At 36.0% G+C, this 25,613-nt stretch overlaps 2 protein-coding genes across 4 annotated transcripts in view; both read right to left on the reverse strand.

Moving 5' to 3' along the window:
- LOC107480926 (pentatricopeptide repeat-containing protein At5g48730, chloroplastic) overlaps positions 1-791 on the reverse strand; it is a 5,879-nt gene extending 5,088 nt beyond the window's left edge. For all 3 annotated transcript variants that reach the window (XM_016101126.3, XM_016101131.3, XM_052253221.1), the window contains exon 1: positions 466-791. The gene's annotated coding sequence lies outside the window, so the exon portion shown is untranslated. The remainder of the gene's footprint in view (positions 1-465) is intronic.
- An 8,962-nt stretch (positions 792-9,753) lies between these two features.
- Positions 9,754-12,578, reverse strand: LOC127747689 (NAC domain-containing protein 4-like). The gene is made up of 4 exons (XM_052261849.1): positions 12,416-12,578; positions 12,122-12,273; positions 10,386-10,559; positions 9,754-9,924 (listed from the first exon to the last, which is right to left on the reverse strand). Exons 1-4 carry the CDS (start codon positions 12,576-12,578, stop codon positions 9,754-9,756), a joined length of 660 nt encoding a protein of 219 aa, XP_052117809.1.
- Positions 12,579-25,613: the final 13,035 nt, after the last annotated feature.

Here is a 25,613-nt window from a genome sequence, read left to right on the forward strand (position 1 = left end):
AATAATGTTTAGGTCAAGCAATTACTAAGCATCAAAGTTATAAAGCTATGAGGCATCATAGTTTTTGATTGTCGATGGCGGAGCGGTGAGTCAAAAATCCGCCATGACCCATGAGTTGCTGGAAATGGCGGATTACCTAAAAATACATGTATATGAACAAAATATGAACATGCACAAAAATTGCAAACGTAATATAAAATCTAATCAATTTAAGCAAATCTTCTACTCATAAGGCATCCAATTAATCAGCAAATGCAGTAGTAAATTCAACAAATAGACATCATATCAAGTCATAACACACCATAAAACATAAGACATAGAACTTAAAAACTAAAAACTCAAGAGAAACACCAAAGCCGTTGTCACATCATGTTTTAAAACCAACAAATGACGAGGTTTATAATTATAACACTGAACCTATGTAGAAGAGGCTGGGAATACTGGAACAGAAACTAAGTTACGAACCAGAGAGAGAACCCGTGGCTTGCAGCGGCGGTGAGCAACGACGTCGAAGAGCGACGGCTTACAGTGGCGAGCAGCGGCTTCGGCAGAAGGCAGAGATAACGCAACAGAGAACGGCTGAGAGGGAAGACGGAGAAGGAGAACTGGAGTCGGACGGGGTGCCTGGCGCGCCGCCAGTGGTTCTTCCGGCAGCAGTGCAGAGAAGAGAGACGGAGAGAAAGAAGAGGGGTTTTCTGCAAGTCAGTGAGCTATCATGTCCTTCTGCAGTTTTTTCAATCGGGAATTTCTTTGGAAAGAGTCATGTTTTTTTGAAGTGTGAAGAGTGTCATCCTTAGACCCTCCTTGTTAAGGTAAGGAGAACTGTATTTTTTGTTAATCTAACAAATTTGCTAATCAGATTAATTACCTTTTTGTAGGTATCAGATATTAGGGTGAAATCTAAAACAAATATATGAATATTAAAGTGACCAAAATATATGAATGATGGACTTTTAACCCGTTTTTTAATAACAAAATATATATATATATAAATGACTTATTCTTATTATTATTATTATTATTATTATTTGTATTTCAATTTAGCCCCTGCCATAATAAAATCGTTTGAGATAACAGGATATTCTGTTAAAAAATCGAATATTCTCATAATTGGGTTAAAATTGCAAACTGAACCCACTTCCAATTTATTAAAATTTCAAAACTACCCTTGACATTTTGTAGAACCATAGTTGGCGCTTCTGAAGTTAGTGACATTTCTCCTCTATTCACTGGTGTCGTCATCCATCTGTGTTATCGTCGTCTGTCATCTTTGGTCACTGCTTTGTGATGTTAGTGGCAACTCCATAACACAACGTCACCATCGAACTCTTGTTTACCTCCACAGCTTTGGAGGAAGCTCTTCAATTTCTCTTAAATTGAATTCATTGAGCTAAATAATTCAAGAAAAAAAAAACGAAATTAAAAATGGTAATCAGGAGCAGAAATGGAAGAACATTCTCAAAGATCTCCAATTCGCACCTTTTCTCACTTCACGTTCCAACATCGACCTCAAGGTGCAAAATTCCCCTAAATAGCCTTTTCAATTTTGCGTCTTATCTCAATTTAGGATTTTAAATTTCACCATAATGTACCTAATTCTTATTCGTGTATTTCGTTTTCTGGATAAATAGTGAAATCTGAGTCAAGAGTTTATGGTTTTTAATTTTTGTTCTTTTGTGGTAATTCAGGATAAGTGACGAAATTTGAGCGTTAGCAATGGCACTCAAGGATCCAAAGAAAAATCTAGGGGTCCTAGAATTAAGGCTGTGGTCCCTACTGCTACTCCAGTTGCTACTATGATTCATCAACCTGATTTTTGGTGTCATTGTCGAAGATTGTTTGAGTTTGACAAACTACTAGACTATCTTGTTGCTTAGATTATGTATTCTTTATGATTTATTTGCTCTTTTGTTTGTGTCTTTTGTTTTCTTTTTCAAAAATTTTTCAAAATATTTTCTTTTATTTAGTAATCCTTGTCTTTTGTTTGAGTCTTGTGTCAGTTTTTAAATTTGGTGTCCCGTCTGGTTTCATCTTTATCTTTTAAATTTTTGAAAGTGTTCTTATTTTTTCTTTTTGATATTCGAATTGTTCTTGGTAATTTTTCTTGTCTGATTTCAAAAATGTTAAGTTTAGTGTCTCTTACTTGTTTTTCCTTTAATTTTCGAAAATTAGTGTCATTTGATCTTAAATTTTTAAGTTTGGTGTCTCTTGGTTGTTTTTCTTTTTCTTTAAAATTCGAAAATAAAAAAAATATTTTTTTATCTTTGTTTAAATTTTCGAAAATCTTGCTATCTTTTCTTATCTTGATTTAAAAATTTTAAGTTTGGTATTTTCTTGTTAGTAAATTTTAAATTTTAAATTTCAAATCTTATCTTTTCAAATCTTTTTCAAATCTTTTTACTTTAAATCCTTCCAATCTTATCTTCTTTTAAAATTTTAAATTTTAAATTCTTATCTTTTAAATCTTTACTATCTTTTAAAATTTGATCTTCAAAATTTTTAAATTTTTAAATCTTATCTTTCTTAATCTTTTTAAATCTTTATCTTATCTTTCTTTTTAAATTTTAAAACTTGCTTATCTTATCCTCTTTTTAAATTTAAAACTTTTAAATTTTAAATCTTTACTTTCTTTTAAATTTGAATTACAAAATCCTTATTTGACTTTTTTCTTCTTTTATTTTCGAAAATCACAATTAATTTTCAATTTTCTTTTAATTAATTAGTTGTCTTAGCTTTCAATTCTTTTATTTCTTTCGAATTAAATAAATAAATAAAATAAAACAAAAATATTTTTTCTAATTTCTATTTTTTCCTAAAATTTGAATTCTTCTATCCCCCTCTATTTCATTCTTCTCATCTTCTCAAGACATCTTATTGGGAGTTCTCTATACTCTAAGACATAGAAACACCCACCTTTCCATTTCCTTGTTTCTTGACTGTGTGTACAGGAACAGGAAAAGTTCACTATGGACCCAATCGAAAATGCGCAGTTCAGAAGAACTTTGGAGTCTTATACAGCTCCCACTCCTAACTTCTATGGAAGGAGTATTAGTGGACCTCCTATTGATCCAGATGACTTTAAAGTCAACTTTGACCTGATCATTAGGGATGGCAAAGTAGGCCGGCCCGCCCCAATCCGCCCTACCCCGCCTAAGCCCTCCACAAAAACGGAGTGGGTCGGTCCGCCCCGCCAACTAAGATGGGTTCAAAATGTTAGCTCGTTTGATTTTTTTTTTGAAAAATAAAATTCATTCAAATTAACTAAAAAATAATAATTAAAAAATTAAATACAAATAAAAAATAGTCAAATTATAATATAACTTTTTTACTATCTCTTTTTTTAATTTTTATCTTCAATAAAATTGTTCAAAATAATGTTTGTCAATAGAACCATCTTTATTTTAAAAAATAAGTCACATAATTTGAACAAATATACAAAATTGTAAAATAAAATAAATAAAGGTAATAACTAAAAGAAGAATAAAAAAAAGTATTTGAAAATTTTATAATTATTAATTTTATAATAGTAATCACTCTTTCATTTAATAAAAAAAAAAAGAAAAAAATCTTCATCTTGGCGGACCGGCTCACCCCGCTGATAAACCACTATTTTACGGTTTATCTTGTGCTTAATTGAGTGGATTTTATCAATCTTTCATACACTTGTTCATACAAAATGCATGTCTTTACATTCTCCTTCCTAATTTTGTGCTATGATTGAAAACATGCTTCTTTGGCCTTATATTTGCTAATATTAATCCTCTCTTATTATCATTAGATGCCGTGATATGTGAGTTAAGTAATTACAGGGATTACAGGGCAGAAATGGCTTAGAAGATGGAAAGGAAGCATACAAAAGCGGAAGGAATACAAGAAATTGAAGGAATTGCTGAGCTGTCCAACCTGACCCTCTCGCACTAAATCGATCATAACTTGAGCTACAGAGATCCAAATGAAGCAATTCTAGTTGCGTTGGAAAGCTAACATCCGGGGCTTCAAAATGATATATAATTTGCCCTAGTGGCCATACATCTAGGCAACGCACACACATCGCAGTGACGAAAAATCAGCGTGGCAAATTTTGCCCCCAGCGATTTCTAGGCTGTTTTTGACCCAGTTTTCGGTCCAGAAAACACAAATTAGAGGTTATAAAGTGGAGAAATGCATCCATTCATGGGGAGAACATTCATAATTCACAATTTTAATTTTAGATGTAATTTTTTAGAGAGAGGCTCTCTCCTCTCTCTTAGGATTTAAGATTTAGGATTTAGGATTTCTCTTAGGTTAGGTATACTTCTTCTTCATTCTAGGTTCAATGTTCCTTTAATTTAGTTTCTCTTCTATGACTTTAGTTCGTTTATTTTCCCAATTTGATTTATGAACTCCATGTTAGATTTGATTTTCTTTATTTAATGCAATTTGAGGTATTTCAGATTTATGATTGCTTTCTTCTATTTATGATATAAATAATTTGGATTTCCCCCCCTTTGCTTTGGTTGAGTAATTGGTGACACTTGAGTTATCAAACTCAGCTGTTGATTGAAAATTGGAATTTGCTGATTGATTTGGATCCCTCTAAAGCTAGTCTTTCCATAGGAGTTGACTAGGACTTGAGGAATCAAATTGATTAGTCCACTTGACTTTCCTTTATTTAGTAAGGGTTAACTAAGTGGGAGCAATATACAATTCTCATCACACCTGATAAGGATAACTAGGATGGGATTTCCAGTTCTTATACCTTGCAATGGTTTTCATGATAATTAGTTTACTTTATTGCCAGTTTATTTTCCTGTTTCCTATTTCAAAAACCCAAAAAAATACTTTTTCATAACCAATAATAAATCATACTTCCCTACAATTCCTTGAGAGAGGACCCGAGGTTTCAATACTTCAGTTATAAATTTTATTGGGTTTGCTTTAGTGACAAACAAGTTTTTTGTACGAAAGGATTTTTGTTGGTTTAGAAGCTATACTTTCAACGAGAGCTTATTTGTAAAATTCTAGACCACACAAGAATCCGTTCGTCACCCGCCCCGCCAAAACCCACCAATTTGGTGGTGCGGGTTTGGCGAATTTTTTTAATTTGGCAAGCTTCAAATCCTAACCCGATCCGTCTTTTTCAGCGGATTTAGCGGATCGGCCCGACGAGTTCAACCCATTTTGCCTCCCCTACTGATCATGCTGATGCAGCAATATTGCCAATTTCATGGACACCCACAGGAAGACCCCAATAAATTCATCTCTGACCTTCTGTAGTTCTGTGACACAGTAGAGACCAATGGAATAGAGCTTGAAATCTCCAAGCGAATACTCTTTCCATTTGCTTTGAATGATCAAGCAAAGCTATGGTGGATTTATGAACCCCAGAGGAAGTGTGAACACTTGGGATAAGGCTGTTAACAAATTTCTGAACAGGTTCTCCTCCTCGCAGAGATGGACTAAGCTAATGACAGATGTTCAGACCTTCAAGCAGAAAGAGGTAGAATCCCTCTATGATGCTTGGAAGAGGTAATGCCATTGTTGTTTATGAGGAAGATGCTACCCCTGTCACCACTATGATTCATCAACCTGATCCTTCTGTTGCTGTGGTTGATTCCTCCCAAAATGATGAAGATGCTAAGAATCCTCTGCGGTATGCAAATTGATGTCACTAATTCTATATGGATTATTGCAATTAAATGATGTGGATTAATATTGTAGTTCTGGTTAAAATTATTGTATGCCTCAATAAAATAAGAAAATTATTTTGTTATTTTTGAATTATTCTGGGACTTGGTTGCTTTTGTTTATCTTCTTCTCAGGTACAATGCAATAATTTTAGAAGCGCTGTGAAAGATACTAATGGATCTGATCTGAATGTCATTGTTAACTTCATTGGGGTCAGATTATAAACTTATAGCAAGTGAAGGTAACAGTGAAGGAAATGATGCTAATTCTTCGAATGTAAGTTAGTTTACTTGTCAGCTTATCACTGTACTTCCAAGACATTTCTGTGGACTTTTTTCATCAATTATAAACTTGAAGGACTATAAGATATGTAAAAAAATTATCTTTTATTAAAAGTTTGTTATAAAACAGCATAAATATCATGAGGCTTAGTGTTAATACAGGAATGTGCAGAGAAAATTCTGGACTGTTGTCTATGTCTTGTCTTTTGTTGATACTTGAGAAAATATGTATTGTTTGTTCTAGCTGAACAGAGAAAAAAAATTCATACCTTAAATATACTTGCTTTTGAATTTTTGTCAGTCAAATTGATTTTCTTATTTGAAGAACTATATAAAAATAAGTTTTTTTAAACAATTCTAGTTATTACTATATCAATGATTTTGGTTATCATATGCCATATGCAAGTTCTTTCATTATGTTGACATGATCATATATAGTTGCATATATTTGTTTTTATATGCAATAAATTACTCTTGCAATTTTGTGATGATTAATCTTTTTTTTTTCAATCCAGACCAGTTATATGTGGTAATGATTGTTTTCAATAATAAAGGTGTATATGGAGGTGACTGGAGAACCTTCAAAGAAATGAATAGACCTCACAAAGATGATCATATTCCGAATTTTTTTGTTCCAAAAGCAGGCTACCATGCTTTGATTGAAGCTTTTGGTGGAAAGGAAATTTGATGAACTCAAGTCTAATCTTTCTCGACTCGGAAATCGGTCGTTATCAATGTTATTGTTGATCTCTATGCTGGTTCAGAGAGGGGAGGATGCAACACAAGAACTGATTTCCAGATTATCTGTATATACTGTAACTGCGTTTTCTATAGTTTTCGTTTTTAGATTTCAAATTTCAATAACACAAATTACATAGCCTTATGGTTTTCTATGGTGTACCATGATATGATAAAGACACAAACTATATTCCATAAATCCACACAAATATAAAATGTTACATGATCATAATGAATACTTAAATGATGAAAATTGAATTTTATATATACTTATTACTACTATTTCTGTTTTATTTTATCAATGTTATGGGAATATCTTTTATTGAATATTTATAGTTTTACCAAATTTTCAATTAGGTCCCTATACTTTTTTTTCTTTTCAATTGAGTCCCTATATATTATTTTTTCTTTTCAGGGGTATACAAGTAAGTTCACAAGTCACTAATATTTTTTTGACATTTAATGTTAATAGGGACTAAATTAAAAAAAAATCATGTATAAAGACCCAATTGAAAAGAAAAAAAGTATATGGACTTAATTGAAAATTCGATGAAACTATAGGGACCTACAGAATAATTAAACCATGTTTAATATAGTTGATAATAATAATAATAATTTATTAATTCAGTTATTAAGTATTGGACTCTGGCAATCACTTTTGCGTACGCGGACAATGTCTCGTGTACATGGCAGTGTCATTGTTACAAACTTGCGTACGCAGACATGCCACGCAATACGAGGATCCCTTTCTATTCCAACATTCTCGTGTACGCGGCACCTTCAAACTTTTATTCTCACGTACACAGAAAAGGCATGCGTACGCATGACCCCTGTTTTGCTGAAATTGTAATTTTTGAGCTTTAAACCTTTCTTCTAGCTTTCTAAACCTCCGTAATACTTGTTTAAGATCCCTTAACTAATGTTTAGGTTTTGAGATGAGCGAAAACATATTGAGTAAATGAAAAAGGATATTTTTGTTATGAAATTAGAGATAGTGACTTAGGTTTGTAATGTAAAGTGGACAGAATAACTCGAGTGGGTTGGTGGAGTTGAATGATGATGATAAATTGAGGGAAGAAAAATAGATGATGTATTATTGTGAATGATTCATTATGTACCTCGCAAGGACGGTTGGTTAATCTCGCTTGTCGAGGTTGTTGCTCATGAGCTTGTGGTAAGTCGCTATGCACCTAGCAAGGACGGTTGGTTAATCCCTCTTGTCAAGGTTGCAGCACCGGTTTAAGGACGGTTGGTTAATCCCACTTACGTTCAATTGTGGGGACACAGGTAGTATCCTGCCTGCATCTTTTCATGTCACAAGAGTGTGTTCGGGCACTATATCTTGTAAGAGTGTGCTAGGACACTATATCCTAGGGCAAGTACTTATATATATATACTGACACAAATGCGACATCCCGAAGGGATGGTCGGGTTGGCAGTTGAACCGACAAGTGATATACGGCCAATAGGACAAGCATTCATCATATGCATTTTCTATGTGTTTGCTTGCTTTGATTACTTGCATTATGCCTAAATGAATAACATGCATATTTGCTAATTGAATTACTTGTTGTAGATTAACTCTTCTTGTATTTTACTTGTCCTGCATTACTTATGTTTTTTTAGAGTTGAGGAGGTTCAGTAGGCGGTGGCGATAGAATTGCGAGGAGGATAGCATGGCGAAGGCCGTGGAATAGCAGTGACTATTAGAGTGGAATTTTCTTATGTTAGTATTGACCCCTTTATGGTTTTAAAATATAATGTAAGTTGGAATTAAATTGCATATGGAAGTTCTAGAATTGTCTTTAACTTCTCGAAACCTTATATCTTATCTATTGGACAATGTTACCATACTGAGAATCTCCAGTTGGCATACCATATGTTATTATTTTTCAGATGCAGGTTGTAACCCACCTTGATGAGTTTGCGGATAGTGACAGAGCGGAAGATGACGCAAGTGTTATCTTTTGTTTATTTTGTTACAGTACCTCTCACCTTTTGATTATTATACTTTGATGTCTTAGAGACTTAAATTTTGAGAGACATGATGTATCTGTTTTTATCAAAAACTCTATTGTATCTTGTTTAACTAGGCGGCCTAAACTTCGCGAATTACAGCTAATTCCCTTTTGGATATTGTATATATAACTTGTTTACTTTATTTACTATCAAGATTTTATATATTATGTTTTCTTCTTTTCGTACTAATGCGTTTTAGTTATCATATGTGAACGCTTCGTATTTTGTATCTTTATTTTATATGTCTTTGATCTTATATTTCTTCATCGGATTTTTAGTTATAATATTATCTTAGATATATATTATTGTATAGAGTTATAGAACTGTTGTGATGCATTATCATTCTTTGCTTTACAATTAAAGAAAAGGCTTTGACCGATAAAGTGTTATAACATTACTCTTATAATAATTTATAGATAATAAAATTATATTGTAAATATTATAAGTTGTCAGTTCTGATAGTAACAGCTTGCATAGTCTGAGTTATAAATAATTTTCAAGTTGAAACTTTTTGACCAATTAATATTTTTTTATCTTTGAATGTGATCAAAATTTATAACTACCAGTTTTTACGAATATCTATATTTTTTAATTTGCAACATCATTTTCAACTTGTAAGAAATAATTGGAACCTTTTGTTTTTGGTATGCGAAATACTAGAATCCCTTGAGTACATAGCGTATGCAAGTTGGGTGTGTGTTGTGACCTAAAAAAAAAAACCAAAAACACCAACACATTACTTATAACTCCAAACATGCAAGGTTGAGAATATATATACATTCTATTCATTAGATTAGATCTAATGTTGTTCGAGTATAACGACTAGTCAACTACAACGTGGGTGTCAAATTTCTTGTCAAAATAAAGCTGCTCAAAAACATGCTTGAAAGTTGTGCGTGTCCATGCAAGAGAATTTTTTTACATCTTTACTTGTACCTATGTAAAGTCAATGGTGGCCGGAATCAACATGGAGTTAATCATCCCCTGCCAACACCGAATTCAAGAACTCCGCATCAAGGTCAGCATCGATGCTAGAAAACAGCAAATTTCAAAAACATTCCGTGTTCATCTCGACATCTTGCTTCCACATACCTTCAAATGGAAGCAACGGAGAATTGTTGCTTCCATTACCGGAATGGGCCACCGAAGATTGTTGTTCCGACGAAAGAATTTCATAGTCAACATCTTGAGGTGCTTGCGGTTCGGATGAAACACATGCCTGAAAACATATCTCGTAATGTTTAGTCACGAGATTAAAAATAAGTAGTATCGTATACTAAAATCAGTAATTAAATTCAACAATTAATATAAAATACAAACAATGTTATTTAATCAGTAAATATTATCATTTTAAATTAATATTTTATTAACAATAATTTGTATTTATATTTACAGAAATTTGCATAAAAAATATAGTTTATACTTAGATTTTATAAAATTTACACATATAAATTAATAAAATATATTTATTAAAAACAATTTAATATTTTGCTGATCAAATAATAGTCAAATTTACCAAAAACTATCAATTTTAAAGAATTTTTTAAAAATAATATTAAAATATAATTAAAAATAAATTAAACAAAACATGTATTTATGTATATTTAAATACAAATATATAATAACTAATTTTAGTATATAAAAAATATTTTTAGGTATCAAAAATATGTTTCCACTCACATCAGGAATTATTGCATCTTCTGTAGTTGCTTCGGTAACATAGCCAGTAATTTCGCTGCATGGTTCATCTTCTTCACATGTTACTTCCTCTTCGATTATGTTGCTTGCTTTTCTCTTAACCTTCTTTTCCCTTTTCTCAACATTCTTTATTACACGGCTCAACACGACGTTGCTCTGCAAACAAAATTTGTGTGCATCAAACTGATTTGTGTACATTTTAAAAAAAGGAATGCTAGGAGGCAGTAATTTTGGTGTTTTATAACTATTAATTGGCCATCAATAATGTTTTTAATGGTGTGAAATTATATCTAATAGTGGAAGATCATTTACTTTTATTTATTTTAATGGTTAAGTGCTGGCTAGAAAATACAAAAGTCGCTGGTCCCTTAGACTTTTTCTTTTAAAAAATTGTACCACTCAAGACAATGAATCAATAAGATTAAACCATGCCTATCAACTGTACTATAAAATTAAAAAAAATTCTTTCATACAATATAAAATATGTTGTATTGTCACATAAATTCAAACAAGTTATTTGAAAAGGAGAAATAATTTTAGCTCAATTTCTTTTTTTTTTGTGATCACAAATAATTTTTTACTATATATTTTTTGAAATTATTTTTTTTAAATTTTCTTAATTGATATTTTCAAGTGTGATTTTATACTAATCAACATCTTTTTTTATTTTTTCTCTTGGCTTGACTTAAAAATACCTAATAAAAAAAATCACACTTTATAACAACAAATTTTAAAATTAAAGAAAATTAGAGAAAAAAAAGAATAAGTAGATATAAAGTTTGTTTGGAAAGCAACACAAAATAATTTATTTATAAATTATTTTTAATATAACAACTTATTATTTAAATTATTTTTTCAAAAGAATATAATTAAATTATTTATTCAAATTAAATCAAAATATCTTTTTAATTTTTAAAGATTTTAATGTGTAAATAAAAGTCTATTTTTGAAATAATTACTGTTCTTGGTAAATGGAAATGCATGAATCATTATTATACCATGTCATTAAATCAATAGATAAATGCAGCATGAATCCTCTGAATTTTTCTTTGTCAAATGCGTAGAAAAGGGAAAAAAAAAGATTAATCAAAATAAAGAAAAATACCTATTTTCATGCAACTCAAATTAATTAGTACCACACCCTCGTCAAAGGGAAAAACGCGTTTTCCTATGAAAAATTAGTAAAATAATAAAATAATATTTTAAATATAACTTAAAAAAATACTTATTACAAACTAAAACTCAAAGAAAAACTTTTTATTATTTATCAATCTTTTAATTTAAAAAAAATGATTAATTTTTCTAAAATATTGATATTCTAATAATTTAAACTGTTAATTTTAAATATAAAAAATATATATAATATATATTAATAAAAATCAACCATTAAAATTATCCAAAAACCAACATTCAAGGTGCTTTTATCTAGAAAATGAAGTTGGGACTCAAGAGAATCCAATCTTCATCTTATTCTTCATACCCTACAACACTTAAAAAAGACTTAAAACAGAGAAAAAATGATGTGAAAAGATTACACAATTTACAACAAAACCAACTGAGATAAAAAAAATTTGGAGAATTTATTTCATTTCCAATACAATCTCTTACCTAGCAAGAACCTACCTTTAGATGAAGTGCATGATATTCATGAAGAACCCAATTGGTTTGACACTATGTGGACGCTTATAGAAAACTAGTGTTCTTTTTGTACCTATCACATTGTCTATCCCTGTTCTTTTGACGATCCGCTCTTTTCCGGTGATCTTCCAATAACCGGCGTTAGTTTTTCCGTTACACCGCTTGTTTTTTATGTGTTTCAATTCATTGAAGAAAAACCATTCTTGATCATCCCATTTCACCTTCGATTGTTCTATAATATAATTTAACCAAATATGAACTACAACTCTCAAAATAAAAAACAACAATCTAAGACTACTAATATACTAAAAATAAAAACTTTATAAACATCAAAGTTAAAAAGTTTTTATAAAATAATAGTAATAAGGTAGAACCTGGCAAATCCCAAGGATCAAAGTTATAAAGATCAATTTGGGAAACAGTGTTCTTGATCTCGGCATCATTTCTCAAATGCTTGTTATTGAGATAGTGAACTAAAAGTTCTTCTTCTGTTGGACGAAACCTATATCCAACAGGTAAAATTGTAGTTTCTGTCATTATTAAAATCTAAGCTTAATGGTATAGAAGCAAAAACAAGAACTAACTTGCAAAAAGGAAAAAGAAAATAAATAAGGAAGGGAAACAATGGATGAAAGAAAAAGAACAAGGAAAGGAGAACATTTTTTAACTATAAAAAAAAGGAAAGGAGAAGGAAAGAACTAACTTCCAATACAGAGATGTGAAGTGAAGTGAAAAAATCAAAATATTTGTACAACTCAACTCTTTTCTTTCTCCCTCTCTTCCTTTCTTATTAAGGCAAATTCTGTAGTGTTTTAATAATGTAAAAAATATTAATATTTTAAAATTAGGTTCATTAATTTAAATATGAAAAATATTTTGGTGTATTGGGTGAAAATGGAGTAACTGTGTGTATTACAAATAGATGGACGTGTCAGATGAAGGGGTAACACGCAGGGGGCGTGGTGCCTTCAACACGTGGGGGGCATGGAGGCTAGGTGGCATGCTGTGGTTGAGCCACCTAAGCAGCACGCAGGGGGCGTGCTGAGTCAGCACGCAGGGGTATGCTGACGTGGCAGAATTTGGTTGGTCAGGAGATGCAGCACGTGGGGGCGTGATGAGTCAGCACGTGGGGGGCGTGCTGACGTGGCAGAATTTGGTTGGCCAGGAGGTGCATCACGTGGGGGCGTGATGAGTCAGCACGTGGGGGGCGTGTTGATGTGGCGAGGAGTGATTAGTCCAAGTATGCAACACATGGGGGGCGTGATGACTCAGCACGCAGGGACGTTCTGACACATGTCAAAGCGTGATTGGTTGAGGCAGACAGCACGTGGGGGGCGTGTTAAGTGCACTGCTCTATATAAGGTAGAGCTCGAAAGTGTTTTCCATATTGAGTGAGATTTGAGTGTGTTATGAGAATTAGGTTGTTGTTGGTGTAATGGAGGGCACCGCAAATTTGGTGGTGTATCGCAACGGTGAGATAATACGTAATACTCATGAAGGAGCGAGGCGAGGCATATGCCAGGTGGTGCGATGCCATTGGACTCAGACATTGGGTATTGGCATTCGACGAGGGACATCGATGGGGCCATATGACAACGAACCTTGTCGAGTGCATTAACTCAGTGTTGAAGGGTGCCCGTAATCTACCTGTGTTGGCGTTGGTCCGAGAAATATATTATAAGTTAAATGAACTTTTTACATGGAAGAGTGCCAAGACTCATGAACGCAAGCGTGCTGGATATACGTACTCCGCATTTGCGCAACAGCGGATAGAAGCAAGTATGCAACAGGCTGGGAATATAGTTGTGCACCGCTTTGATAGACGAAATGAGGTGTTTGAGGTGCACGAAATGACTACTGGAAAGGTGCTAGTTGTTGATCTTGCGCGACGGACGTGTGACTGTGGGCACTTTCAGGTTGAACGAATACCATGTCGCCATGTTATTGCTTGCTGTGCTAACCAGCATCTCAATTGGCAGTTGTATGTGCATGATGTGTACAAGATGACAGAGGTTCCTAAAGTATATAGGTTTGAGTTCACACCATTAGGTGATCCCGATAGATGGCCTGCTTATAAGGGACCCACATTGGTCGCTAATCCCGGGCAGAGGCGAACGTCTAAAGGCAGGCCCAAACTGACCCGATACTTGAATGAAATGGACTCACGTGATATGCGTGGTCCTCGGATATACCGTCTCTGTGGTGCTCAGGGTCATAGTCAGAGTAGGTGTCCTCAGCGTGCTAGACCGAGTGGTGCTGGTTCGTAGTTTAATATTGTCATGTTTGTATTTTTTAATTTGTATTTTGTTAGTCGATGCTTTTGAAATTAGACGTGTTTGTATTTTTCAATGAAGTCTATCCATTGATATTAAAATGGTCGCTTAACATTGTCATTAACTGATTAAATAAGTTAACAAAACAAACATTAAACACGATTTACATATGTTAACAAAACAAACATTAACTGATTACATAAGTTAATAAAACAAACATTAAACACGATTTACATAAGTTAACAAACCAAACATTAAACACGATTTACATTAAGTTAACAACCAAAGCTCACTTCTTTCCAACACCAGTGCAGTCCCTAACGCATAATGCCCGTCTCTAACAGTGATGGAGTATACCTATCAGGTGAATTTCGCTCCGTCCGTAGGTCATATGGGTGACCTCGAACTGAGTCATCCACCCCCGGAGCTCCCGAACCGCCTACCTCTGTAGGAGCAGCTGACCCACCTGCCTCTGTCGGATCGGTCGACCCGCCTGCCTCAGCTGGAGCGGATGGACCGGGGTTGAACGTGTCAACAACTGCGTATGCCCGCTGACGCTGGATAAAACCACTATCACATGACGCACTCTCTGACGAGTGGTTGAAAGTACGACCCCGCAAACCATGTCCCATATCTACTGATGCCCTACGTGGATCAACCGGCACTGACGGTGAAGGGATACCACTAAAATCTGACCAGCCACCCAAACCAGCGTCAGTCCAATGCTGTAGTTGCTGATCTCTGGGTCCGTCGCTGGAGAAGTCAAACCAATCATGACCGAAAGGAATGGTAAGTATGGGATCATGATGCTGAGAGTCCTGGCTATGCTAGGACTGCTGAGAGTGGTGGCTGTACTGAGACTGCTGAAAGTGGTGGCTGCCCTGAGTGTGATGGCTACCATGACTGTAGGCCGGTGGCTGTGGTATATAATAAAAAAACGGCTCAAACACTGCATGCTGAGGTGGCTGAAGGGGAGGTGGCTGTGGGGCAGGTGGATGTGAATGATGAGGAACGAACCCCGTCAATCTCAACAGATGTCCGTAGGAGCGCATATACCAATCCCGGTACTCAGCCTTTGGTAAAAAATCCCAGGTCGGAAGGGGGTGCAGGTCTCGCAGTTGGCTGTGTCGCCTGTTGGCCCACTCCACTATCCATGGCCCATGCAAAACTGTCCAGTCATGAAGCTGCACTCCGCGTAGAACGATGCAATGCTGGTCAACTGGAATATCCCTTGGTACCCCCGGAGGAGGTTGTACATATCCAAACTGACGCATCACTCGGTCCGCAGGGTGCCTGGTGCACAAAATTGTAATCACACATTTGCAATCCGCACAACTAACCAGCAAGTGCACTGGGTCGTCCAAGTAATACCTTACGTGAGTAAGGGTCGATCCCACAGAGATTGTTGGTATGAAGCAAGCTATGGTTATCTTATTAATCTTAATCAGGATGCCAATAAGGTTCTTTGAATTTAATTGTAAAAAGTGAAAGTGTTTGGAATAAGTAATTGTTACTCAATAATGGAGAATATGTTGGAGTTTTGGAGATGCTTTGTCCTCTTTATTTCAGCTTTTCTCTTGTACTCCTCTTCACACACGCAAGGCTCCTTCCATGGAAAGCTGTATGTAGGGTGTCACCGTTGTCAATGGCTACTTCCCATCCTCTCAGTGAAAATGGTCCAAATGCTCTGTCACAGCACGGCTAATCATCTGTTGGTTCTCGATCATGTCGGAATAGAATCCATTGATTCTTTTGTGTCTGTCACTATGCCCAACAATCGCGAGTTTGAAGCTCATCACAGCCATTCAATCCTTGAATCCTACTTGGAATACCACAGACAAGGTTTAGACTTTCCGGATTCTCATGAATGCCGCCATCAATTCTAGCTTATACCACAAAGATTCTGATTAAGGAATCTAAGAGATACTCATTCAATCTAATGTAGAACAGAGGTGGTTGTCAAGCACACGTTCATGGATTGAGGAAGGTGATGAGTGTCACGGATCATCATCTTCTTCATGGTGAAGCGCGAATGAACATCTTAGATAGGAACAAGCGTGTTTGAATGGAAAATAGAGATAATTGCATTAATTCATCAAGACGTTGCAGAGCTCCTCACCCCCAACAATTGAGTTTAGAGACTCATGTCATTAAAGAGTATCAAATTCAGATCTAAAAAATGTCATGAGATACAAAATAAGTCTCTAAAAGTTGTTTAAATACTAAACTAGTAACCTAGGTTTACAGAAAATGAGTAAACTAAGATGGATAGTGCAGAAATCCACTTATGGGGCCCACTTGGTGTGTGCTGGGGCTGAGACTTAAGCTTCTCACGTACCTGGGCTGTTTCTGGAGTTGAACGCCAGGTTGTAACCTATTTCTGGCGTTGAACTCCAACTTGTAACCTGTTTCTGTTGCTGAACGCCAGACTGCAACATAGAACTGGCGTTGAACGCCAGTTTACGTCATCTATTTTCGCGCAAAGTATGGACGATTATATATTTCTGGAAAGTCCTGGATGTCTACTTTCCAACCCAATTGAGAGCACGCAAATTGGACTTCTGTAACTCCAAAAAATCCATTCCAAGTGCAGAGAGGTCAGAATCCAACAACATCAGTAGTCCTTTTTCAGCTTGAATCAGATTTTTGCTCAGCTCCCTCAATTTCAGCCAGAAAATACCTGAAATCACAGAAAAACACACAAACTCATAGTAAAGTCCAGAAATATGATTTTTGCTTAAAAACTAATAAAAATATACGAAAAACTAACTAAAATATACTAAAATCTACATGAAATTACCCCCAAAAAACGTATAAAATATCTGCTCATCACAACACCAAACTTAAATTGTTGCTTGTCCTCAAGCAACTAGATAAATAAAATAGGATAAAAAGAAATCAAGAAGCAATAATATCTCAGAGTTTTAAGTGAAGCTCAGATTCTAATTAGATGAGCGAGGCTAGTAGCTTTTTGCTTCTGAACAGTTTTGGCATCTCACTTTATCTTTTGAATTTCAGAATGATTGGCATCCATAGGAACTCAGAATTTAGATAGTATTATTAATTCTCCTAAGTTAGTATGTTGATTCTTGAACACAGCTACTTTATGAGTCTTGGACATGGCCCTAAGCACTTTATTTTTCAGTATTACCACCGAATACATAAATGCCACAGACACATAATTGGGTGAACCTTTTCAGATTGTGACTTAGTTTTGCTAAAGTCCCCAATTAGAGGTGTCCAGAGTTCTTAAGCACACTCTTTATACTTTGGATCATGACTTTAACCACTCAGTCTTAAGCTTTTCACTTGGACCTGCATACCACAAGCACATGGTTAGGGACAACTTGATTTAGCCGCTTAGGCCTGTATTTATTTCCTTAGGCCCTCCTATCCATTAATGCTCAAAGCCTTGGATCCTTTTTACCCTTGCCTTTTAGTTTTAAGGGCTATTGGCTTTTTCTTTTTCTTTATCCAATGATTCCTTGTAATTTTTTTTTCACTGCTTTTTCTTGCTTCAAGAATCAATTTCATAATTTTTCAGATCAGCAATAATATTTCTCTTTGTTCATCATTCTTTCAGGAGCCAACAATTTTAAAATTCATAAAATTCAAGATAAAAAATATGCACTGTTCAAGCATTCATTCAGAAGATAAAAAGTATTGCCACCACATATAATTAATTAGAATTTTCCTTATTAAATACTCGAAAAATATAAATTGCCTCTTTATTCTAAAAATCTACTATTTTATTCATGTTTAATGATAATGAGAAAAATAAATTATAACTTAATTGACGATAAAATCAAAATAGATATACTAATTACCACTACTTATATATAACTTCTAAGGTAGATTCCTATAATAATAGCTATCACAGAGTTAAAGCTAAAATTAGAACTCAACAACCTTTATTTTGGGAAGTGGATGTTCCTCTAGTCTGTGGGGTGCTTGGTCCTTCAAGAGATAATTTTTGACGCTTCAGTTCCTTTAAGTCTCGCCCTTGCTCTTCTTATTCCCTAAGCAATTTGCAAAGCATGCTATTTTGATTATTCTGTTCTTCTTTTATTTGGTCCATAGCTTCTTGCAACTTGGTAACAGATGCTTCAAGATGCTCCCAGTATTCAAATTGAGGGATTTCTAGGAGGAATTCCTGTGCTCTCCTTTTGATGGGGTCATCCTGCACTTGTTGTTTTTTCCGTTGATATTTTGCTGATTGGCCGCTCAACTGAGATATATTCAGTTATTCCCATCTTTACTCCAGCATCTTTACATAGCATAGAGATTAGGCTTGGATAAGCCAATTTGGCATCTTTGGATTTCTTGTTTGCTATTATGTAAAGTTCACATGAAATTAACTGATGAACTTCTACTTCTTTTCCCAACATAATGCAGTGAATCATCACTGCTATTTTAACAGTGACTTCAGAACAGTTGCTAGTGGGCAATATAGAATGCCCAATGAAGTCCAGCCAGCCTCTGGCTACTGGTTTGAGATCTTCTCTCTTGAGTTGATTTGGGACGCCCGTGGTGCTGGTGGTCCACCTGGCTCAAGGGATGCATATATCCTCTAGGATCTTGTCCAGGCCCTTGTTTGTTCTCATCATTCTCCTATTAAAGGAGTCTGGGTCATCTTTTAGCTGAGGCAGCTTAAAGATTTCCCTGATTTTGTCAAGGTAAATGTGAATAATCTTTCCTCTGACCAATGTTTGATAGTCATAGAGGGCAGTTCCAGATATTCTCTGCCTGTCTGTTTGCCACAGATTAGCGTAGAACTCCTGAACCATATTCCTTCCCACTTTTGTTTCAGGATTAGCTAGGATTTTCCAGTTCCTGTTTCGAATTTGCTCTTGGATCTCCGGATATTCATCTTCTTTCAGATCGAATTTGACTTCCGGGATCACTGGTCTTAGACCCATTATTTTGTAGTAATGGTCTGAATGTTCTTTGGTTAAGAACTTTCCTTGATTCCAAAGTGGTATTGGAATACTCTCTTTCTTGCCTCTTGGAGTGGGTTGTTTTCCTTTAGGAGCCATGACCTTAGTGGGTATGGTTTAGTAATCACGGATAAACACACCAAACTTAGAGGTTTGCTTATCCTCAAGCAAAAGAAAAGAAAGGAGAGGGATAGAAGGAGAGCAAGTGTCGAACGGTGGATGAGAGGAGGGAGGCCGAATGTGGATTTAAAAGGGAGGGGGTGGGTTTTTCAAAAATTTTAAAAAGATAAGATAGAAGATATGATTTATAAAAGATAAATATGATAAGAAAAAGATATAATTTAAAAGTAAAAAGTTGTGAATAATATTTGGAAAAGATAAATCTGAATTTTTATTTTGAAAAAGATTTTAAAAGATAATTGAGTTTTGAAAAATTTGAAAAAGAGTTAGATTGGATTGGAAAAAGATTTGTGTTTATGGATTAAGATACATTTGATATTTTTGAAAAATGGATTTTAGATATTAGGGTTAAAATTTTTGGAATTCAAGGATGAGAGTTTGTAACATGTTTATGCAAGAAATCATGAATTGAAACATAAAAAATTAAAAATTATTGTGAAGTAAAAACGAATTTACCTCCTCCCCACCATCCTGGCGTTAAACGCCCAAATGCTGCATGTTTTGGGCATTTAACGCCCATGTGCAGCTTCTCCTGGGCGTTCAACGCCCAGCTGTTGCTTCTTTCTGACGTTGAACGCCAGGAACTCCTTTGTCACTGGGCGTTTTTCTGAACGCCCAGGACGCTGTAAATCTGGCGTTAAACGCCCAGAAGGTGCTTCTTTCTGGTGTTCAATGCCCAGAAGATGCTCATTTCTGGCGTTTAACGCCCAGACGGCTATCCTTACTGGCGTTGAACGCCCAGTAGATGCTTCTTTTGGGCGTTCAACACCCAAAACAGCTTTTACTGGCTTTTTTGCACCAGTGAGCTTCCTTTTTGCTGTTTTATCCTCCGAATCCTTCTGTAACTCTGTGAACTCAAGCAATTGCTATTCTACCTTGAAGATGATTGACATAAACCTGTAAAAATTAATTAATTAACAAATAAGCTTTGTAAATGGCTGGGTTGCCTCCCAGCAAGTGCTTCTTTATTGTCTTTAGCTGGACTATTACTGAGCTTTAGTCAAGTCTTAGTTTTGAGCATTCTTGCTCAAAATTGCTTTCAAGATAATGTTTGACTCTCTGTCCATTAACAATGAACTTTTTGTTAGAATCATTATCCTGAAGCTCTACGTATCCATATGGTGACACACTTGTAATCACATATGGACCTATCCACCGGGACTTCAATTTTTCGAGGAATAATCTGAGCCTAGAATTAAACAGCAGAACTTTCTGCACTGGCTCAAAGACTTTGGATGACAGCTTCTTGTCATGCCATCTTTTTGCTTTCTCTTTGTAAATTTTTGCATTCTCGAAAGCATTGAGTCTAAATTCCTCTAGCTCATTTAACTGGAGCAATCGTTTTTCTCCAGCTAACTTGGCATCAAGGTTTAGGAATCTGGTTGCCCAGTAGGCCTTATGTTCCAGTTCCACTGGCAAGTGACAGGCTTTTCCATACACGAGCTAGTATGGAGAAGTTTCTATAGGAGTATTGAATGCTGTTCTATATGCCCACAGAGCATCATCCAAGCTTCTTGCATAATCCCTTCTACGGTTAATCACAGTCAATTCTAGGATTCTTTTAAGTTCTCTATTAGAGACTTTAGCTTGCCCATTTGTCTGTGGATGATATGGAGTGGTTACCCTATGGCTAACTCCATATCGAACCAAAGCAGAGTAAAGCTGTTTATTGCAGAAATGAGTGCCCACATCACTGATTAATACTCTAGGGGTACCAAATCTGCTGAAGATGTGTTTCTGGAGGAATTTCAGCACTGTCTTAGTATCATTAGTGGGTGTTGCTATAGCTTCTACCCATGTGGATACATAATCCACTGCCACCAGAATATAAGTGTTTGAGTATGATGGTGGGAATGGCCCCATGAAGTCAATACCCCATACATCAAACAACTCAATCTCCAAGATCCCTTGTTGAGGCATGGCATAACTGTGAGGCAGATTGCCAGATCTTTGGCAACTGTCACAATTAAGTACAAAGACTCGGGAGTCTTTATAGAGAGTAGGCCAGTAGAAGCCACATTGGAGGACTCTTATGGCTGTTCGCTCACTTCCAAAATGTCCTCCATACTGTGATCCATGGCAGTGCCAGAGGATCTTCTGTGCTTCTTCTTTAGGCACACATCTACAGATTACTCCGTCTGCACATCTCTTGAAGAGATATAGTTCATTCCAAAGATAGTACTTTGCATCCGTGATCAACTTTTTTGATTGCTGCCTACTGTATTCTTTGGGTATGAACCTCACTGCCTTGTAGTTTGCAATGTCTGCAAACCATGACACTTCCTGGATGGCAAAGAGTTGCTCATCTGGAAAGTTTTTAGAGATCTCAGTAAGAGGGAGGGACGCCCCTTCTACTGGTTCTATTTGGGACAGGTGATCTGCTACTTGATTCTCTGTCCCTTTTCTGTCTCTTATTTCTATATCAAACTCTTGCAGAAGCAACACCCATCTTATGAGTCTGGGTTTTGAATCCTACTTTGTGAGTAGATATTTAATAGCAGCATGGTCACTGTACACAATCACTTTTGATCCTACTAAATAAGATCTGAACTTGTCAATGGCGTAAACCACTGCAAGTAACTCTTTTTCTGTGGTTGTGTAGTTCTTCTGTGCGTTATTTAGAACACGACTGGCATAATAAATGACGTGCAGAAGCTTGTCATGCCTTTGTCCCAACACTGAACCAATGGCATGGTCATTGGCATCACACATTAATTCAAATGGTAATGTCCAGTCTGGTGCAGAGATGACTGGTGCTGTGACCAACTTAGCTTTCAGAGTTTCAAATGCCTGCAGACACTCTTTATCAAAGATAAATGGCATGTCAGCAGCTAGCAGATTACTCAGAGGTTTAGCGATTTTTGAAAAATCCTTTATAAACCTCCTATAAAATCCTGCATGCCCTAGAAAGCTTCTGATTGCCTTAACATTGGCAGGTGGTGGTAATTTTTTAGTTACCTCTACTTTAGCTTGATCCACTTCTATTCCCTTGTTCGAAATTTTGTGTCCAATGACAATTCCTTCAGTCACCATAAAGTGACATTTCTCCCAGTTTAAAACCAGGTTAGTCTCTTGGCACCTCTTTAGAACAAGTGCTAGATGGTCAAGACAGGAGCTGAATGAGTCTCCAAATACTGAAAAGTCATCCATGAAGACTTCCAGAAATTTTTCCACCATATCAAAGAAAATTAAGAGCATGCACCTTTGAAAGGTTGTAGGTGCATTGCACAGACCAAATGGCATCCTTCTGTATGCAAATACTCCAGATGGACATGTGAATGCTGTTTTCTCTTGATCTTGTGGATCTACTGTAATTTGATTATAACCTGAATATCAATCCAGGAAATAGTAGTATTTATGACCTGCTAGTCTTTCTAGCATCTGGTCTATGAAGGGTAAAGGAAAATGATCCTTTCTGGTAGCTGTATTGAGTCTTCGATAATCAATACACATACGCCACCCTGTAATTGTTCTTGTAGGAACCAGTTCATTTTTTTCATTATGAACTACTGTCATGCCACCCTTCTTAGGGACGACTTGGACATGGCTTACCTAGGGGCTATCAGAAATATGATAAATAATCTCAGCCTCTAGTAATTTAGTGACCTCCTTCTGCGTCCACCTCCTTTATGGCTGGATTTAGCCGCCTCTGTGGTTGAACCACTAGCTTAGCGTCACCCTCAAATAGGATTTTGTGCATGCATCTGGCTAGGCTAATGCCCTTAAGATCACTGATGGACCACCCTAGGGCTGTCTTGTGTGTCCTTAGCACTTGAATTAGTGCTTCCTCTTCCTGTGGCTCTAAGGTAGAGCTTATGATCACAGGGAAGGTATCACCTTCTCCCAGAAATGCATATTTCAAGTATGGTGGTAATGGTTTGAGCTCGGGTTTAGGAGGTTTCTCCTCTTCCTGAGGGATTTTCAGAGGTTCTGTTATTCTCTCTTATTCCTCCAGATCAGGCTGAACATCTTTAAAGATATCCTCTAGCTCTGATTCGAGACTCTCAGTCATATTGACCTCTTTTACCAAAGAGTCAATAATATCAATGCTCATGCAGTCATTTGGGGTGTCTGGATGCTGCATAGCTTTGACAACATTCAACTTGAACTCATTTTCATTGACTCTCAGGGTTACTCCCCCTTTTTGGACGTCAATAAGGGTTCGGCCAGTTGCTAGGAAAGGTCTTCCTAGAATGAGAGTTGCACGCTTATGCTCCTCCATTTCCAGCACCACAAAGTCAGTAGGAAAGGCAAATGGCCCAACCTTGACAATCATGTCTTCAATCACGCCTGATGGGTATTTAATGGAGCCATAAGCAAGTTGGAGACATATCCGGGTTGGTTTAACTTCATCAATTAACCCAAGCTTTTTGATAGTAGATGCAGGTATTAGGTTGATACTTTCCCCAAGATCACATAGAGCTTGCTTGGTACAAGTACCCTCTAATGTGTATGGTATCATAAAGCTTCCGTGATCTTTAAGCTTCTTAGGTAAGCTTTTCAGAATGACTGCACTGCATTATTCAATGAGGTAAACTTTTTCAGTTTCCCTCAAATCCTTCTTATGACTTAAGATCTCTTTCATGAACTTAGCATAAGAGGGTATTTGCTCAAGTGCCTCTGCAAACGGAATCTTTATTTCAAGAGTTCTTGAGATAGTCTGCAAAGCGGACAAATTGCTTATCCTGTTCTGCTTGGCGGAGTTTTTGAGGATAAGGCATTTTGGCTTTGTATTCCTCAACCTTAGTTGCTGTAGGTTTATTGCCTACAGATGTGGATTGAGAAGCCTTTTTAGAGGGGTTGCTATCAGCACTTGTATGTGTCTAATCTCCCACTGGCATTTGAATGCCAGGGGTGGAAGCTGGAGTGGCGTTAGACGCCAACTCCTTACCTGTTTCTGGCGTTTGAACGCCAGAACTGTGCTTCCTTTGGGCGTTCAACGCCAATTCCTTGCTTGTTTCTGGCGTTGAACGCCAGGACTGAGCATGGGTTGGGCGTTCAACGCCAGCTTTCCACCCATTTTCTGGAGTTTGAGTGCTAAAATTATTCCTCTCTGGGCTCTTACTGTCCTCAGATAGATTTTGGGTAGTTTTCTCATTTCTTGGCTTCCTGCTACCTTGAAGTGAGGTATTTAATGTTTTTCCACTTCTTAATTGAACTGCTTGGCACTCTTCTGTTATTTGTTTTGATAACTACTATTCTGTTTGCTTTAATTGTACTTTCATATTCATATTAGCCATTCTTGTTTCTTGTAGTATCTCCTTGAATTCAGCTAGCTGTTTTGTTAGAAAATCCAGTTGCTGATTGAATTCAGCAGCTTGATCTGCAGGACTGAGTTCAGCAGTTACTGTTTTAGCCTCTTCGTTGATGGAAGATTCACTGCTTAGGTACAGATGCTGATTTTTAGCAACTGTATCAATAAGCTCTTGAGCTTCTTCTATTGTCTTTCTCATGTGTATAGATCCACCAGCTGAGTGGTCTAGAGAAATCTGAGCTCTTTCTGTAAGCCCATAGTAGAAGATGTCTAACTGCACCTACTCTAAAAATATTTCAGAGGGGCATTTTCTTAGCATCTCTCTGTATCTCTCCCAGGCATCATAAAGGGATTCATTATCTCCTTGTTTGAAGCCTTGGATGCTCAGCCTTAGCTGTGTCATCCATTTTGGAGAAAAATAGTGATTCAGGAATTTTTCTGACAGCTGTTTCCATGTCTTTATGCTGTCCTTAGGTTGGTTATTTTACCACCTCTTAGCTTGGTCCTTTACAGCAAATGGAAATAGTAATAATCTGTAGACATCCTGATCTACTTCCTTATCATGTACTGTGTCAGCAATTTGTAAAAATTGTGCCAGAAACTCTGTAGGTTCTTCCTGTGGAAGACCGGAATACTCGCAACTTTGCTGCACCATGATAATGAGCTGATGATTCAACTCAAAGCTACTGATTCCAATGAAGGGTATACAGATACTACTCCCGTATGAAGCAGTAGTGGGGTTAGCATATGACCCCAGAGTCCTTCTGGACTGTTCATTTCCACTTAAGTCCATAATAGAGAAAGGGAGATGATGTGAATTTATTTTATTTATTTTATTATATATAAAAATTTTGAAATAATAATAATAAAATAAAATAAAGACGACAATAAAATTAAAAATAAATAAAAATAAAAATAAAATAAAAAA

This window comes from Arachis duranensis, chromosome 1 (assembly GCF_000817695.3).
Source record: "Arachis duranensis cultivar V14167 chromosome 1, aradu.V14167.gnm2.J7QH, whole genome shotgun sequence".
NCBI classification, from domain to species: Eukaryota; Viridiplantae; Streptophyta; class Magnoliopsida; order Fabales; family Fabaceae; genus Arachis; species Arachis duranensis.

Bases quoted from the DNA above. Each gene is read 5' to 3' on its own strand.
- LOC127747689 (XM_052261849.1), bottom strand. From the start codon at position 12,578: ATGACAGAAACTACAATTTTACCTGTTGGATATAGGTTTCGTCCAACA. The intron at 12,274-12,415 runs GTTCTACCTTAT...ATTATATTATAG, and splicing joins TGATCCTTGGGATTTGCCAG to AACAATCGAAGGTGAAATGG. The intron at 10,560-12,121 runs GTGATAGGTACA...TTTTGTTTGCAG, and splicing joins AAAGAACAGGGATAGACAAT to AGCAACGTCGTGTTGAGCCG.